The sequence below is a fragment of the Hemiscyllium ocellatum genome, chromosome 10 (assembly GCF_020745735.1).
Source record: "Hemiscyllium ocellatum isolate sHemOce1 chromosome 10, sHemOce1.pat.X.cur, whole genome shotgun sequence".
Taxonomy (NCBI): Eukaryota; Metazoa; Chordata; class Chondrichthyes; order Orectolobiformes; family Hemiscylliidae; genus Hemiscyllium; species Hemiscyllium ocellatum.
In genome coordinates this window covers 50,235,243-50,252,010 of record NC_083410.1, presented here as the reverse complement: position 1 = coordinate 50,252,010, position 16,768 = coordinate 50,235,243, and the positions used below count along the sequence as shown (strand labels likewise).

The window sequence follows — 16,768 nt, the reverse complement described above, 5'->3', positions numbered from 1 at the left end:
CTTTTCTGCTTTTTCCTCATAATCTTCCATTCCCTTATTGATTACGTATACTCAAGGCGGAGATAGATTTTTTAAAAATTCAGCCTCTTCAGCCCTCTTCTACAAAGAATCCTACGGATTCACTACCCTCAGAGAGATATTCCTCATCTACCTTAATAGGCAACCCCTCAGATTGACATTATATCCTCTGATCCTAGACTGTCCCACAAAGAGAACCAACCTCTAAGCACCTATCCTGCCAATTCCTGTAAGAATCTTATATGTTTCAATAAGCTTGCCTTTCACTCTTCTAAACTCTAATAGGTACTCTAACCAACTCAACCTCTCCTCAAAGACAGCTCCTCCATACCTGGTGCCAACATACTAAACTTTCTCTAGAATGCCTCCAGTGCTAGTCTATCTTTCTTTAAATAAGGGGACCAAAAATGTTCATTGTATTTCACATCACAGTCCAGTGGTTTGTTTGCTACAGAGATGGTAAAGCCCAATTTGATTTATGGGAAAGAAAATATATGATAAGACTTGTGGACAATAGTAAGGGCATTCATTAAGACTGAGTAGACTGCTCATTTCCAGGACTCTCAAGTTGATGGGGCAGAGGATGTTCAGAATGGCAAGATCTGTAAATGTTATATTTGAGATTGTCTAAACAAATTCAAAACAGATCAGAGTAAGGGGTTTACTGCCTTTCTATCTGGTTGCAATGCCTATTTGATTCATGTTTATAGAGTAATACAGCATGGAAGCAGACTCTTCAAATACCATGAGATAAATGGATGAATGCTTAGAGTTGGGGATGTTGGATGAGGGGGCAGTGGTCGGTCAGGTTGGAAAGGTGTCAGGCCTAGGGCAGGCTAGGTCAGTTGGGGGTGGGTGGGGTAATATTGGGGTATTAAGTCAGCTTCAGAAAGGATTAGGTCGAGTGGGTGCATTGGCACGAAGTCTATGTTCTAATTTTTCCTGCTGTTGCACGGATCTCAGGGGTCTGTGTTCAGCAACAGCTTCTGGAACCGATGTCAATTCACCCACACGGCAATTGGTTACCTAGAGATTAGTTTTTGCTTATTCCTTCACAGGATGTGGGTGTTGCTCACTCGGCCAGCATTTATCCTCTACCCTAACTGTTCTCAAGGATGTGGTGTTGAGTTGCCTTCTTAAACCAGAGGTCCCTGTGGTCAGACACAGCCACAGTGCTCTTAGGGAGGTACACTTCATGATTTTGACCAAGGTGAAGAAATGTCAGCATAGGTCCAAATCAGGACAGTATGTGGATGAAGGGGAATTTGCAGATGACAGTAATGACAAGCTGCCTTGTCCTTCTCTATAAGAGATCATAGGTTTTAACAGTGCTGTCTGAAGGAGTTTTGATGAATTGTTGCAGTGCATCTTATAGATGGTACACACTGCTAGTACTATGCATCAGTTATGAATGGAGCATATGTCAAAGTTGTTAGATGTGGTGTCAATTAAGAGGCAACTTTGTCTTGGATGATATTGAGCTTATTGAGTTTTATTGGAGCTGCACTCATCCAAGCAGTGGAGAGTATTCCATCACACTCCTGACCAAGGAATCAGATGATGGCTAGGTTTCTTTGGTAACTAGCCTATTAATCTAATCATTGTCTTAGTTTGCAAATGGTTAGTCCAGCTTGGTTTCTGCTAAATGATAACCCTAGGATGTTGATAGTGAGGGATTCAATGATAGTAATTTCATTGAAAACACAGAATATTACCTCAGTGTTTGGAAATAGTCATTATCTGTGAAAATGTTACTTGCCCCTTATCAGTTCAAGATGGAGTGAAGTCCAGGTCTTGTTGGACTTTGGACACAGACTGCTTCAGTATCTGAGGATTCAGGAATGGTGCTGAACACGGTGTGACCATCAACAAATCTCCTCAATTCTGACCTTATGACAAAGCAGATGAAGATATTTGGGCTATGACATGACCCAGAAGACTGGCCTCTACTAATAATCTTCCTTTTATGCTTGGAGTGACTAACCAGCAGAGATAGTCCTGAATTCTCAATGACTCCAGTTTTATTTAGGGAATAATCCACAGTAGGACATTGTAATATTAGGTCACTAGATATTTCTTAAGCCAGTCTGAGAATCTAACAGCAGATAGCAGGAAGTAGCCAGCCTCTATCATCCATCATACAGAATTTAGGTGGAACTCGAGATTGGACTGAAGAGATTGGGTTGATAAATATTTAAATAAGACTAAGATTTCCCTAGCTGCACCTAGACAAGAAATGTCCAGGTGAACTCTTACCATTACAGTCAGCTTGGGGACTAGAAGTTATCTGGCTGGAAAAGTCAACACAATGAGAACAATTGGGAGCCAAGCATAGCTATTGACAGGTTCCTGGAAAATGACATATCTACTTAGTGTAGAGTTAATATCCATGATGTGGAATTTTGGTCGTTTTAAAATTTTGATACAGGTTCTTTTCTGGATTTGACTAGGAGTTGAATTCTACTACATAATTGTTTAAAACCTATGTTGCTTTTATTTTTACTAATTACAGTAAAATAAATCTTAAAAATATTGTTGCAAGATCCTTTCAGTCAGCTCCTGGAAATTCAAATACCTTTCTAGACGTTTTTGGTTCATAACACTAGGACAGCCTGATAACTAAACACAGTACTAAAAACTACATTGCCTACAGTGAAGGAATTACGACAAATGTTGATTTGTATATTTCCCAGATTTATTTTGGTTATCGCTTGTCTATAAAGAAAAATAAGATATAATTACAATTCATAACATGCATTGATACCGTCTTACATTCAGCCCCTCAACAAAAATGCAGTGTAAAAACAGCAGATTGTATTCCTATAGCACTTCTTAACAAATAAAACATCACAAGATGCTTCACAGGAACGCTATATAAAGAAATGACACTGACTTACAAAAGGTGATCTATATTCAAGATACGAACGCAAGCATATTAAAAAATCCAAATAATTTTTATGGAAGTAATTAAAGTTTCCATTTTTCTATAAAGATTTAAAAATAGACATCATTATCTAAATAGACAAAAGGCTAAAAGGTAAGTTATGCAGTCACATTATCACAATATCACCTTATTTCAATAAACCAATGTTCACCAGTTATTTATCTAATCCATAGCATGATCAGAAAGTAAATTCAGCACTGACTCCAGGGAGGAATAAATTACCAAAATTAATTGACTGCTGGAACCACTGATTGGCACAGTAGAAAAAAACTATATTCATTAGGGCAAGAGCCTTCAGACAAAGAATCCATGTAAACTACCTGCAGCAACTGACATTCACACTCTGCAAAATTCATTAGAAGAGATTAGAGTGGTGCTGGAAAAGCACAGCAGGTCAGGCAGCATCAGAGGAACAGGAAAAATCGATGTTTCGGGCATAAGCCCTTCATCAGGAATCAAAACATCGATTTTCCTGCCCCTCGGATGCTGCCTGACCTGCTGTGCTTTTCCAGCACCACGCTAATCTTGTCTCTGATCTCCAGCATCTGCAGTCCTCACTTTCACCCAAAATTCATTAGAAGTTTAGCCTTCTGGCAAGTTAGATGGGCTTCTTTAAGTTATTCTGAATTTACTACTTTAAGAATAAAAACCAAGTTTAAAAAAAACCTGTGGGTGCATGTCACTGTCTAAAAGAGGAAGAGTGGGAGAAACATGAGACTTAAAATCTGCACATACTTGAATTTTGAGGCAGTTGGAGGCAGATGGCAGCTCAGCATTTTACCCAACTGAAGTGGTTCACAGAAATACTTTTTATTTCAGAGAAAGTATAGCAATACTAATAAATGAAGTATACATTGGTGAACTTCCTACTTTTATGGCTGATTTTACCCTTTCACAATTGGGTACCACATTATCAGCTATTTTCACTTCTTTTAATATGCTGGAAATATCGTCCCTCTTCCCACCCATTTTCAACTGTTCTGGATATAGACACACATTTAGCACTGTTGTGTGCAGTTAAGAATTAGCAAATGTTCCTGTTGAATTTGAAAAGAGTGATATGGAGCAGAATTAATATTGACAAACACAAAGTCACTGACTTTAAGTATTTCAGTGAACTTGTCATAATTTGGATCGGTTACTTCAGCTCTTTCCATGGGGTAGACTTGCTAGATCCTCAAAGACAATTCTCCCAGTTTTTCGTTAAAAGTAAGCGCATATTTGGAGGAGGGGTTGGGGGAGGAAGCTCAGAAGTAAGGATGGAATAAAATTTAAAAGGTAATGGAAGTGACTAACTCCTTGTAGGTTTTTAAAGCAACTGCCTAGCAATAATATTCAGTACTTTTAAATGATTAAATGTTTCATACCAATAAAAAAATTGTAGAAATAGGCCAATAATTCACGAGCTCATCTTTTAAGAAAATAATTATTCAATTAAAGCAACGTTCAGCTGGAAAAACTCTAGCTTCACTTAAATCCTTAATTGATGACTTTTACAAGCAATTAATGGCACAATGGCAAGTGTTTCCACAAGTGAAGACATTAAGCTTTTCATCCTTTTAAAAGAGAAACAGCGCTTCTGCTATTATCGTTCATTCCTACTGATCAACAATCAAATACACAGGGTCCCCTACACGAATCACTCCACGTTTTTCAATCCCATAGTGTGAACCAATCACGGGGACAGATTTGTAAATGTGTTTTTCAGATGGGTCACACTGACGGTATCTGAAAGAACAAAGCAAAGTAACTGACACAAGCAGTCTTTAGAATTGTTTCACACCAAAGAGTAACATAAAATTTACAGACCATATTTAGAATAAACCAAAATTAATCAAGGTTACATGAATGAAAACAGTGAATCCATTATAAAATTAAAGTACAATCCCATTTTTGGTTATATTTTAAAGCCTAGAACCATTAATCTAGGATTGTACTGTGTGTTTCTGGCTTCAAAACCAACCACAGCTATTAATTCATAAACTTTCCATACTCAATGCAATACTGCAGCTGTGCTGTTGATTGCGGTTAATACATCTAGAGTTATGTAACACTAATGTTATTATACTATTTGGTAGCATTAGGCAAAAGTTAGCACTACTAAATGAATATTTCTTTTTTAAAAATGCTTTTTCCAGTGTACAATTACATTGTCTCACAAAAATGACAAGTAGTACCAGAAAGGAACAGTGCTGCACTACATAGAAAGGATTATTTTTGACTGCAAGTGGAAAAGACAATCACAGCCACCTAAAATGATTGTCTTGTTAATTCTGAACGGTTGCATTAAAAGTTAGAGTCCATAAATAGGTATCCTTTTAAACAAAGTAAACATTAACATACCACTCTGCAGGTCACTTATTCAAAAAAGGTCCAAGACTTCACAAGTTAAAAAGTGATAAAGAATTGCCTCCCAAAACCATTCTAAATATATGGTAAACACGTCACATGGAAATGTGAATTAAATTATGAATCAAATTTCATTCCATAACCCTCCAGGTGCCACCAATCAGAAAACTCATTCTGAGCATGCCTACTCTGAATAACCCTGGTAGCTCATGTTCTAAGAATAAGATGTATTGCAAAATATGTGTTAAATTTAATCTCGATACTTTAGTGATGAAACCAGTTTAATGTCCTAATATTTAATTGGTTGATAAATATGGCAGACAAGCAGGAAGCTGGAAGAACACAGCAAGCCAGGGCATCAGGAGATGGAGAAGTCTACGTTTCGGGTGTAACTCTTCTTCAGGACTGATTCTGGAAGCATATGATGTGATAATATGGACTGTGTTAGTGCTATAATCAGGAAGATAGTTACAACACAGTTAAATGTCCTTCAGATTATGTTGTTCACTGGAACACTTAAAAAGAGATTCTGGTTGTTGCTGCTAAACTAGTTAATACCCATTCTCCTTAAAATAAATTAGAAAGAGAATTTGATGAGGAACAAAGAGATTAAAATGGAGATATCAGGTGGATAATACAAATAAGAATCGGGCTGCATATGATAAGTTCAGAGAGGAAGTGAAAAAGCATACAAGAGAAACAAAGAGAGAATGAAAAGAGATTAGCAGATAATATAAAAGGCAATCCAAAAGTCTTCTGTAAGCAAAGTAGATAGTAAAGAGAGTAGAGCCAATTAGGCACCAAAAAGGGAACTTACATGGAGGCTGCAGGCATGGTTGATGTATTAAATTAATGCTTTGCAAAGGAGCAAGGTGCTGTACAGAGTCATAGTGAAAGAGGATGTAACTCGAAGACACTTGCAAGGCTTAAAGTTGGTAAGGACACAGAATTGGATAAGATAACTAATTAAAATTGATAAAGCACCATTTACCAAATGGGTTGAATCAAGGGATATTGAGGGAAGTGAGAAAAATAACTGCAGAAGTACTTCTGTAATTTTCTAGTCTTCCTCAGACTCAGAGATGGTGCCAGACAAAAGGAGGTAGATAAATGTTACACATAGGTTCAGAGGACAAAGTAAAGCTAACAGCAACAGCAAGATGGACAGTTTAATCTCAGTGGTAGGGAAGCTTCTAGAATTAATATTCCAGGAAAAATTAATGTCTGGGCCAAGATTAACAGGACCTTAGATAACTGCAGATTACTGAAGGAAAGCCAAAACAGACTTGTTAAAGGAAAATCATGTTTGAGTTGTTATCATGCCATTAATGTGCTGTACAATGACGTTCAGAAGACATCTGTTGAAGTATTGCATAATAGATTTATGAGCAATGTTCTTGCTCATGAAATAAAGGAGACATTGATACTATGATTATGAAATACAGCAGAATGATGGGACAGAGAATAGAAAGTCATGGATCATTTTTGGACTCCACTCAATGTGGAGTTCCAATGGTATTTCTTACATATACGAATGACCTAAGCATAAGTATACAGGGCATAAGTTCAAAATTTGCAAATTTACTGGTTACACTGAATTGTGAAGAGGTAGCGTGTATCTTCAAAAGGACATGGACATATTGATATCAATAGGCAGGCAAGTGGCACATGAAATTTTATGCAGCCAAGTTTGATAAGGTTCCCCATGGTAGGCTCATTCAGAAAGTAAGGAAGCATGGGTATAGGGAAATTTGGCTGTCTGGATACAAAATTGGCTGGCACATAGAAGACAGAGGGTGGCAGTAGATGGATTCTTTCAGACTGGAGCTCAGTGACCAGTGGTGTTCCGAAGGGATCCAGTCTGGGAGCTTTGCTCTTTGTGATTTTTATAAATGACGTGGATGAGGAAGTGGAAGAGTGGATTAGTAGGTTTGCCGATGACACGAAGGTTGGTGGAGTAGTGGATAGTGTAGAGGGCTGTTATAGGTTGCAACGGGAGAATGACAGGATGCAGAACTGGCTTGAAACATAGCAGATGGAATTCAACCTGTAAAAGTTTGAAGTGGTCCATTTTGGACGGTCAAATTTGAATACAGAATACAGGGTTAAAGGCAAGATTCATAGCAGTGTGGACAAACCGAGGGATCTTGGGGTCCATATCATTAGATCTCTCAAAGTTGCCACCCAAATTGAAAGGGTAAAAAAATGACGTCTGCAGATGCTGGAGATCACAGTTGAAAATGCGTTGCTGGTTAAAGCACAGCAGGTCAGGCAGCATCCAAGGAATAGGAAATTCGACGTTTCGGGCATAAGCCCTTCATCAGGAATCCTGATGAAGGGCTTATGCCCGAAACGTCGAATTTCTTATTCCTTGGATGCTGCCTGACCTGCTGTGCTTTAACCAGCAACGCATTTTCAATCCAAATTGAAAGGGCTGTTAAGATGACAGATGGTGTGCTGGTTTTTATTAGTAGGGGGATTGAGTATTTTTTTAATACTTTTATTTATTAAAAATGCTCAGATCTTTTACAAAACAATTATACATAAAAACACCAAAATACAAAAAAGTACAATGTCATAACACAATACATTAATGATAAACTACCTACTAGTCTACCAGAAAAAAACATATCTACTTAACTTAAACTACAATCAAATTAAATAAAAATTAAATTAAGCTGAATTCAAAGTAGCTTAAATTAAATTATATCACATTACTTTATTCTATTTCACTCACCACACTTCCACTAAAACTCCCATCCCTGGGAGCACCAGTCATTATGCCTGTATTTTCTTTTTCCCCAGGTTCCCACAGGCGCCCAAGCTGATTCCTACGGCTATATCAAGGCCCTAATTAATATTGCCGATAAGTCTGTGTCAATATAATTTAGAAAGGGCCACCACGTCTTATAAAACTGCTCCGTTAATCACTGTCAGGCAGTAGTGTAAGAAATAAAATGAAAAAAACACGAGGCTTAGACATCCTGTTAAAAAAGAGAGGAGTATCAGACAATCTGACACTCAGAGCTGGCTCTGAAGGTGCTGGATCAGTGTGTGAAGGACTCTTCATTTGTGTGTTAGGGAGAGGAGGAGACTGGCCTCTGAACTGCCTGGGCCACACAGTCAGTTGTTGGTGTTGCTGTTGGTGTTTCCTACTGAGGAGAAAAGAGTTTTTTTGTCTCCCTCCTTGTTTCAAGTTAGAAAAAATAAAACTGCTCTGTTTGGCGATGCACCATATTTGTGAGGTAGTCTTGGGGGAGATGTTCCATCACCAGCCTGTGCCACCCATAAGACCTGGAGGTTCTTCCAAAGTCCAATTCAGTAAAATGTGCTTCCTCACACATTGTATAACATTCTTACACAATCTCTTCCTGTGTTCCCACAGAGAGGGCAAATTTGGCAACCCCAGAAGCAGAAATACCAGGTCCACTTTGACTTCAACTACCAGGATTTCCTTCAGCTCCCTTACTATGGCACTCCAGTATCTCTGGATCTTGCAACATGACCAAAAGCAGTGAGAGAGAGTGCCTACACTAAGTTTATATTTGGGACATTCTGGAGATGCTCCTCTCTTGAACTAGTGCCTCTCTTCGCCACATGAGCCCTGTGTAAAATCTTCAATTGCATGGTCTGCACTTTGTTACATATTGAAATTTTCTTTACATTTTCCCATATATCTTCCTATGTTTAATATGAAATACCTCTCCTAGTTCCAAATTCCAAGTCCTACAGAGTTTCTCCACATCTCCTAAGAAATGATCTTTCTGTAAATTGTACAAAGTATTAACTGAAAGAGTGCCTGTACATCTGACTTGTAAGGCCGAGCCAGGAGCATGATCCCGACTCAGGCGACTGACTGTGTGGAGTTTGCACGTTCTCCCCGTGTCTGCGTGGGTTTCCTCCGGGTGCTCCGGTTTCCTCCCACAGTCCAAAGATGTGCAGGTCAGGTGAATTGGCCATGCTAAATTGCCCATAGTGTTAGGTAAGGGGTAAATGTAGGGGTAGGGGTATGGGTGGGTTGCGCTTCGGCGGGTCGGTGTGGACTTGTTGGGCCGAAGGGCCTGTTTCCATACTGTAAGTAATCTAATCTAATTAAAAAAAATCTTCTTCTGTATATAATCCCTTATCTGAAAGTACCGGAAAACATCCCAATTAAACAATCCATATTTCTGACTTAGTTGGCTAAATGACATCAAGACCTCCCCCTCGAATAAATCTCCCAAACAAGAGATTCCCTTATTCTCCCATACCTTAAAGCCAGAGTCCATTGCCCCAGGTTTAAATCCTGGGGCTCCCATCAACGGGATAAATGGTGAGGTCTTAAGCCAATTGCCCCCGTTTTGCTTCATTATCCTCCAAGCTTTCACCGTATTTATCATGTTTGGCTCTTACACTGCTCGGTCATGGATTTCACCTTATCCATGAATAATAGATTAACAAGGGGACATCTTGACTGTGAGGCTTCGACGTCAATCCAAATCGACCCTGATTCCTCCCCCCGTACCCAATCACCCACATATGCTGACAGGGCACTTATTTGATATCTCTTCAAGTCCAGAAGGTCCACCCACGCTCCACCCTGCGGGAGTTGCTATTTAGTAATTTAATTAGGGGGCGTCTGCGACATCAAATAAAAGGAGCCTAGCCAACCACTTAGCCTCCATAGCACTCATCTGGGTAGCAACAGGTGCATGCTCGTGGGGTACAACAAGTGAAGAACATTCATTTTAATCAAGTCTATTCAGCCTAATCATGATAACCGGTAATCCCTCCCACCACTGCAAAGCTTGTTTTATCCTGTCCAGTAATTGTACGTAATTGGCTTTATACAGCCGGTGGAATGCAGGGGTAATAAAAATGTCCAAATACAAAAAACCTTTTGACGACCATCTAAATGGAAACTGCATTTCATTCTTCAGATCAGGCACCTCCACTAATCCTCCCACTGGCATGGCTTCCGATTTTGTGAAGTTAATCCAGTATCCCGAAAAGCTGCCAAATAAATTAATTTTTTTGAATCAAAGAACAGACTCCTCTGGATTGGCCAAGAACAAAAGGACCCCATCAGCGTATAGGGGGATCTTATGCTTCCCCATTACCACCCTTGGTGCCACTATTTCAGGATCCCTCCTGATAGCCTCGGCTAATGGCTCAGTTTCCAAGGTAAATAACAGCAGTGAAAGAGGACATCCCTGTCAACTACCTGTCTCAATACTAAAGTTTTCTGACTTAGCACAGTTTGTGATGACTGCCTCGTTAGGATCATTATACAACACCATCACCCACCTAACAAAGGCTCCCCCCAAAGCAAAGTGCTCTAGGACTCCAAACAGGTGCGGCCATTCTATCCAGTCAAACCCCTTTTCCACATCTGGGGAGACCACCAGACCCACAATCAATCTTTGCTGGCATACCTGAACCATGTTCGGTACCCTCCTGATATTGTTAGAGGAGCTACGGCCCTTGATAAAACCCCTCTGATCTTCTTTTATAATATGGAGCAATACCTTTTCCAACCTCAGGGCCAGCACCTTTGACAAAATTTTAAAGTCCGCCTTCAACAACAAAAGTTTTCCATATGGAGCACATTTTTTTGGGTCTTTCCCCTTCTTTAAAATGAGGGAAATATTAGCTCCCTCAGAGTGGGTGGAAGATAATCCTGTGTATATGAATAGCTACACATCCCCAAAAGTGGGTCCACCAACACATTTATGAATTCCTTATAAAACTCACTTGGAATCCATCTGGTCCCAGTGCTTTTCCACCCTGGAGATGTTTTATTGCTTCCTGCACCTTTTGTATCTCTTGGGCACATTTAACAGGGAGGCCTGTTCCACGTTTATACTGGGGAGGTCCAGGTTCTCAAAAAAGGACTGCATTCTCACTGCACCGTCTTTGCCGCCCTCCGATTGGTATAAATCTGCGAAGTATCCCCTAAATCTAACATTGATCTTCTTCAACTCATGGGTAACCGTGCCAGCTTTCTCTCTAACAGACATAATGGATTATGAAGCATTTTCTTTCTAGCCAGATATGTCACATATCTACCTGACTTATCTCCAAATTCAAGCAAACAAACAATCTTTGTTTAGCAAAGGAGTCCTTTTTTTTTGCCATCTGTGTATGCACTGAGTCAAGAGCAGCCCAGAGAGCCATGACCCGCTGCAGCTTAACCAATGAAGGCATATTATAATATGCTTCCTCAGCTACCTTCAGCCGGGTCTCCTTTGCTGTCCCACCCCCACCCACCTCTTTCTAGTAGAGGAGTACGAAATGATCAGGCCTCCTAAATATGCTTTAGTGGCCTCCCAAAGTATTGCTGGATTACTGATTTGATATCCCTTAACAGGAATGGGTCTTTTGTAATGTTCTCAACAAATTTATTATCCCTTAACAGGAATGGGTCCATGCATCTATTCTGCCACCCTTGATTTTAACATCTAAATACACAGGCACACAGTCTGAGGTAGTTATATTCTCAATTTTGCAAGCCAACATTTTGTCTAAACAAATTGATGGCATAAGGAACATGTAAATTCGCGTGTGGCACTTGTGTGGGTTAGAATAGAAAATAAAGTCTCTTCCATTCAGCCTCCACACATCCACTAATCCAACTCCTCACACAAGTCCACCAACTGTCAAGATTGCATGGGCATACCTGCTGGACCTAGGCATCCTGTCTACCCCGGGATCCATTAGGCGGTTAAAATCCCCTCCTATGATCGTACGGCATACCCCAAGATTCATTAATTTAGCAACTGCATCAATTCGAAATTTTAGAGGATGCACTGGGGACAATAAACATTCAGGACGCCATACTCTTCTCCATGTATTAGAGCTTTAAGAATGAAGAACTGTCCAAGTTCTTCATTAATTTGCTCAGTTACCTTCTTACCAGTTTAGCCACTCCTCTACTCTTAGAGCTGAAGAAGGAGAAGAATACCCTATCATAACCACCCTGCTGTAGTTTCAGATCTTCCTTATCAGTTAAATGTGTCTCCTGCAGCAGGGTGATGTCAGCCCTTTCCTTCCTGAGGCTTGGAAGCACCTTCTTTTTTTAAAATGGGAAGTGACTCCTTTTTACATTCCAGGTACACCATCTGAACAGATCACGAGTCATGGTCATCCAGGGCAACCAGTGATTTCCCAAGAGGAGGAAGATTATTTGAGGTATAGCAAATGAAAAAGACATTAACTCTATAAAGTCTAAAAACTACTACAACTAAAAAAAACTAATCACTATATTTAACTTAAACAAACACCCAAAAAGCCCCCAATTCACTAGAGATCTCCCCCTTGCCCATAGGGGACAATGCTCCCAATCCTTGCAACCATCCTGGTTCCTTCCAGCTGAGGCCGCGCCCTAGTCCCAGGAAATGAACAGATAAAGCGAACATGTTATTTACATTCCTGAGAGTTAACAATGGACGCCCACCCTCCCCACTCCACAACTCTTCTCCATATATCTTAACCACAGACATAGCCACCCCAAAAAATGGACAGCAGCAGAAAAAAACCCCAGACAATAACCAACCATCCGAAGTGATAAATAAATCAGGTTTTACATCAAGGCAGTACAAAAGCTATAAAACCGATAACCACAAAAAAGGGGAGAGAGGATAAAAAGAGGGCCAGAAAAACTAAGGAAAACCTGTACCATTGCTGGTAATGGTGTCCCTTCACCAACCCCAACCTTCCCCCTCTCCTAACCAGAGTCCTTTACTTCAAAGAGTTCACTAAGTCCTTTACTTTTTCTGCTGAATCAAAATTAAATACCGTCCACCCATGAGCGAAACGCAACACTGCCAGGTACCTCAAGGAATACTGAATGTTCAGATCACTTAATTTTCTCTTAACTTCATCAAATACCTTTCTCTTCTTAACTATGGCTCATTAGAAGTCTTGAAAGAACATTATTCTTGAGCCTTTGTATGTTAAAGCCTGTGGATCTCTTCCCAGTCGTCTTCTTATTTCAACTAATTGTTTTTCTTTATAATGCTGGAGTTGCACTCGGACCAGGCATGGACACGGATCCAGCCCAGACCTGCGCATTGCGAGCCGGTGGGCCCACTCCATACTCACCAGGCCCAACTCCAACTCCAGCCCCAGGAACTTTGGGAGCAACTTCTCCAAGAATCCAAAGAGATCCGCACCTTTCTCCCGCTCCAGGAGACCAACAAGCCATACTTTATTTTAGATTAGATTACTTACAGTGTGGAAACAGGCCCTTTGGCCCAACAAGTCCACACCGACCCGCCGAAGCGCAACCCACCTATACCCCTACATTTACCCCTTATCTAACATTAGGGCAATTTAGCATGGCCAATTCACCTGACCTGCACATCTTTGGACTGTGGGAGGAAACCGGAGCACCCGGAGGAAACCCATGCAGACACGGGGAGAATGTGCAAACTCCACACAGTCAGTCGCCTGAGGCGGGAACTGAACCCGGGTCTCTGGCGCTATGAGGCAGCAGTGCTAACCACCGTGCCGCCCTTTTCTTGTACTTTTGTTTTCCACGTTGTCAACTTGTTCCTGAAGGACCTGAACCTGGTCTTGCTGTGTTCGGATCCTTCCTCCCGAGACCTCCGCCACAGTCTCCAATGCCGCAGTCCTCTGCTCCACTGCTTCTACTCTTTGGTCTAGTGTTTGATATTGGCTCCATCACTGCTTCAATCTTCTGCAAACTCTGCCCCATTAGATCCAAATGGGCCACCCCGGGAGTTTGAGCAATGGCTTCGGGCACCCCTGACACATTAGCCCTGCTTACTGTACTCCTTTAGCCCCTTTTCCTTTATTCACCTTCATCCTGATCTTAGAACTGTCAAACCATAATTTTAGCAGCTCCAGATGTTCAGTAACTTTATATTATCAATTTTTCTCCTGGGGTGGTTAACAAGGGCAGGGGTAAAGGAACACCTTGCCAGGGGGTAGGGCACAGAACCCAGCACAGCAGACCACTTAGCCCGCCATCTTGGATCTCCCAGAAGGATTGAGTTGAAGCACCACGAGGTTATGCTGCCGCTTCATACAGCCCTAATTAGACCACACTTGGAATATTGTGTTCAATTCTGGTCGCCTCATTATAGGAAGGACGTGGAAGCTTATGAGGGATATTTACCAGGATGCTGTCTGGACTGGACAGCATGTCTTCTGAAGAAAGGTTGAGGGAGCTCGGGCTTTTCTCATTGGAGCGAAAAAGGATGAGAGTAACTTAATAGAGATGTACAATGGACTGTGATGAGAGGCATAGAGTGAATAGTCAGAAACTTTTTCCCATGATAGAAATGGCTATAACAAGGGGGCATAATTTTAATGGTGATTGGATAAGGTTTGAGGAGATGTCAGAGGTAGGTTCTTTACACAGAGAATGGTCGGTGCATGGAATGCACTGTCAGCAGTGATCGTAGAGTCAGATACATTAGGGACATTTAAACAACTCTTAGATAGGCACATGGACGATAGTAAAATGTAGGGGGTTCGTCTCAACATAGAGGGCCAATGGCCTGTACTGTTCTATATTCTAAGTGCAGATTATTCATTTTGGTAGGAAGAATGTGGAAAGACAGTATAAAATAGTGTACAGTTCTAAAGGGGGTTCAGGGTACTAAGTATATATGTGGGATAGGGATTAAGAGCAGAATTCTAAAATGTTTCTCTTCACTTGGTTCCAGATAAAACTGACACTGCTTTTATAGACCAGATCAAACAGGAGGAAGCTGACCAATGTGTTGAGATATCAGGGTATGCAGCTTTATTAGGCTAAACACTATAAATGCGTCTGGCAGGGTCTACTACCTGGATTTATGAGGATTGCATTAATATACTCTCACAACACTAAACATGCAACAGTGATATAATCATCAGTTGAGAAGCCTCCTGACTTCTTTCTAAGTTCAACTGCCAAAGAAGTCTAACATTTGACAGGCATCCATATCCTTACAGCCTGCTCTTCTCAACTCTTATGATCTGTACAGAACTGGGTGTCTTCTAGGCACATTTCATATTGGTACTTGATCAGCCAAGGTTGAGACAAGAGAATAAGCCAGCAAATGTTATTATGTTTCTCTCCTCTGCATAATTTCCATTCTTGAACTTCTTGGAGGGATTACTGATCCATGTCACAGAATGTATTCCCAGGAAATGCCCAGGCAACATTAGTGACTGAAAACCCAACAGGATACATATTTGTATCTCTATTCTCTTTCGACCTGAAGTGAATGCTTATTTTTTGGGAGCAAAGCAGATGAAAACCAGCCTTCAGAGGAGGAGTTGGTTGAAGTAGTCTCACATAAAATGTCATATTACTTTGCAGTAAATCAAACTATTAGAACCAGAAAAAAACTGTGAAGAACAAGCTTTTTTTGTTCAAAGGCTGTTAAAAATAGAATTATCTACAAGATGGAAATGCAAGACTGAAAAATTAGGAACATTCAAAAATGATGTTAAATTGGAAAAGTTAGAGCATTCAGGGTGAATTCAATGGAGTAATTCTTTTCTCTTGTATTATATTTTTATTCTATGCGTTAAATAGCATCCACAATGACACCTAGTGGCAACAGCAATACTTACTATCTGATCCAGTTTCCCTGTAAGTATTTGGTAAGGAAACAGATAAGTTTGGCTTAAGAATATGGCATAGTTATGGTCCTTTCTGCAGGGTTTCATGCAGTTCCCACAATGCTCGAAGACAACATATCTATCACTGATTTTATTAGCTCATCAAATTCAATAATCCTCAAAAAGTACTTCAAATACCTTGGGCCACCCCTTCTGAAGACATCGCCCTTCAGTGACTATATCCACTCTCCTTCCATCCCCAACTCTCACTACACCCCCCATGCCCTACTAGCCGCCTCCCCCACCATCACTTGGCATCTCAGTACTGATATAGAAGCCCTTTTTTAGAAAAGATATGTGGTAGCAAACTCATCTTAGTTCTTGAAAATAAAGCGTAGCAGAAAAAACAACACTAACGGTTTCTATGGTTCTGTGATTGATGTTAGTACACTCATTCTGTTCAGGCCAATAGTAATTCATGTGGATTCAGGCTGGACAGTGAGCTTGGCTTATGCAAGTGCTTTCTGGTGTAACTGATCTATTCAATGCGACAATCAAAATTTACCATGAATGCAAGATACGTACGTCAGGCCATATTGACCTAGGGCTTTAGTTAGGATCTTGAGTACGTTAAAGAAGTTATGCAAATTCAAATTGTTGAGCAAGGTACAGTTCCCACTATCTATAAGGCATTTAGTACTGATACAATTTCTTTCCTATCAACATAAACCATTTCATGTTTTAACATTTTGCATTTAAAGCCTGCTAATATCTTTACTCCCTGATTATGCTTCAATCAGTCCATATGAATCACAATAAGGATGGTTCTGCTGGAACTCAGTGGTCTGTAATTCAGAACCCTTCATATTTTCCTGTTGTGCCATACACATCATGAAC

The 16,768-nt window shown here is 40.4% G+C and overlaps 1 protein-coding gene across 1 annotated transcript in view; it reads right to left on the bottom strand.

Moving 5' to 3' along the window:
- Positions 1-2,691: 2,691 nt before the first annotated feature.
- marc1 (mitochondrial amidoxime reducing component 1) overlaps positions 2,692-16,768 on the bottom strand; it is a 43,972-nt gene continuing 29,895 nt past the window's right edge. The window contains exon 7 of the mRNA XM_060831495.1: positions 2,692-4,690. Coding sequence (XP_060687478.1) covers positions 4,561-4,690 — 130 coding nt within the window. The 3' untranslated portion in view covers positions 2,692-4,560. The remainder of the gene's footprint in view (positions 4,691-16,768) is intronic.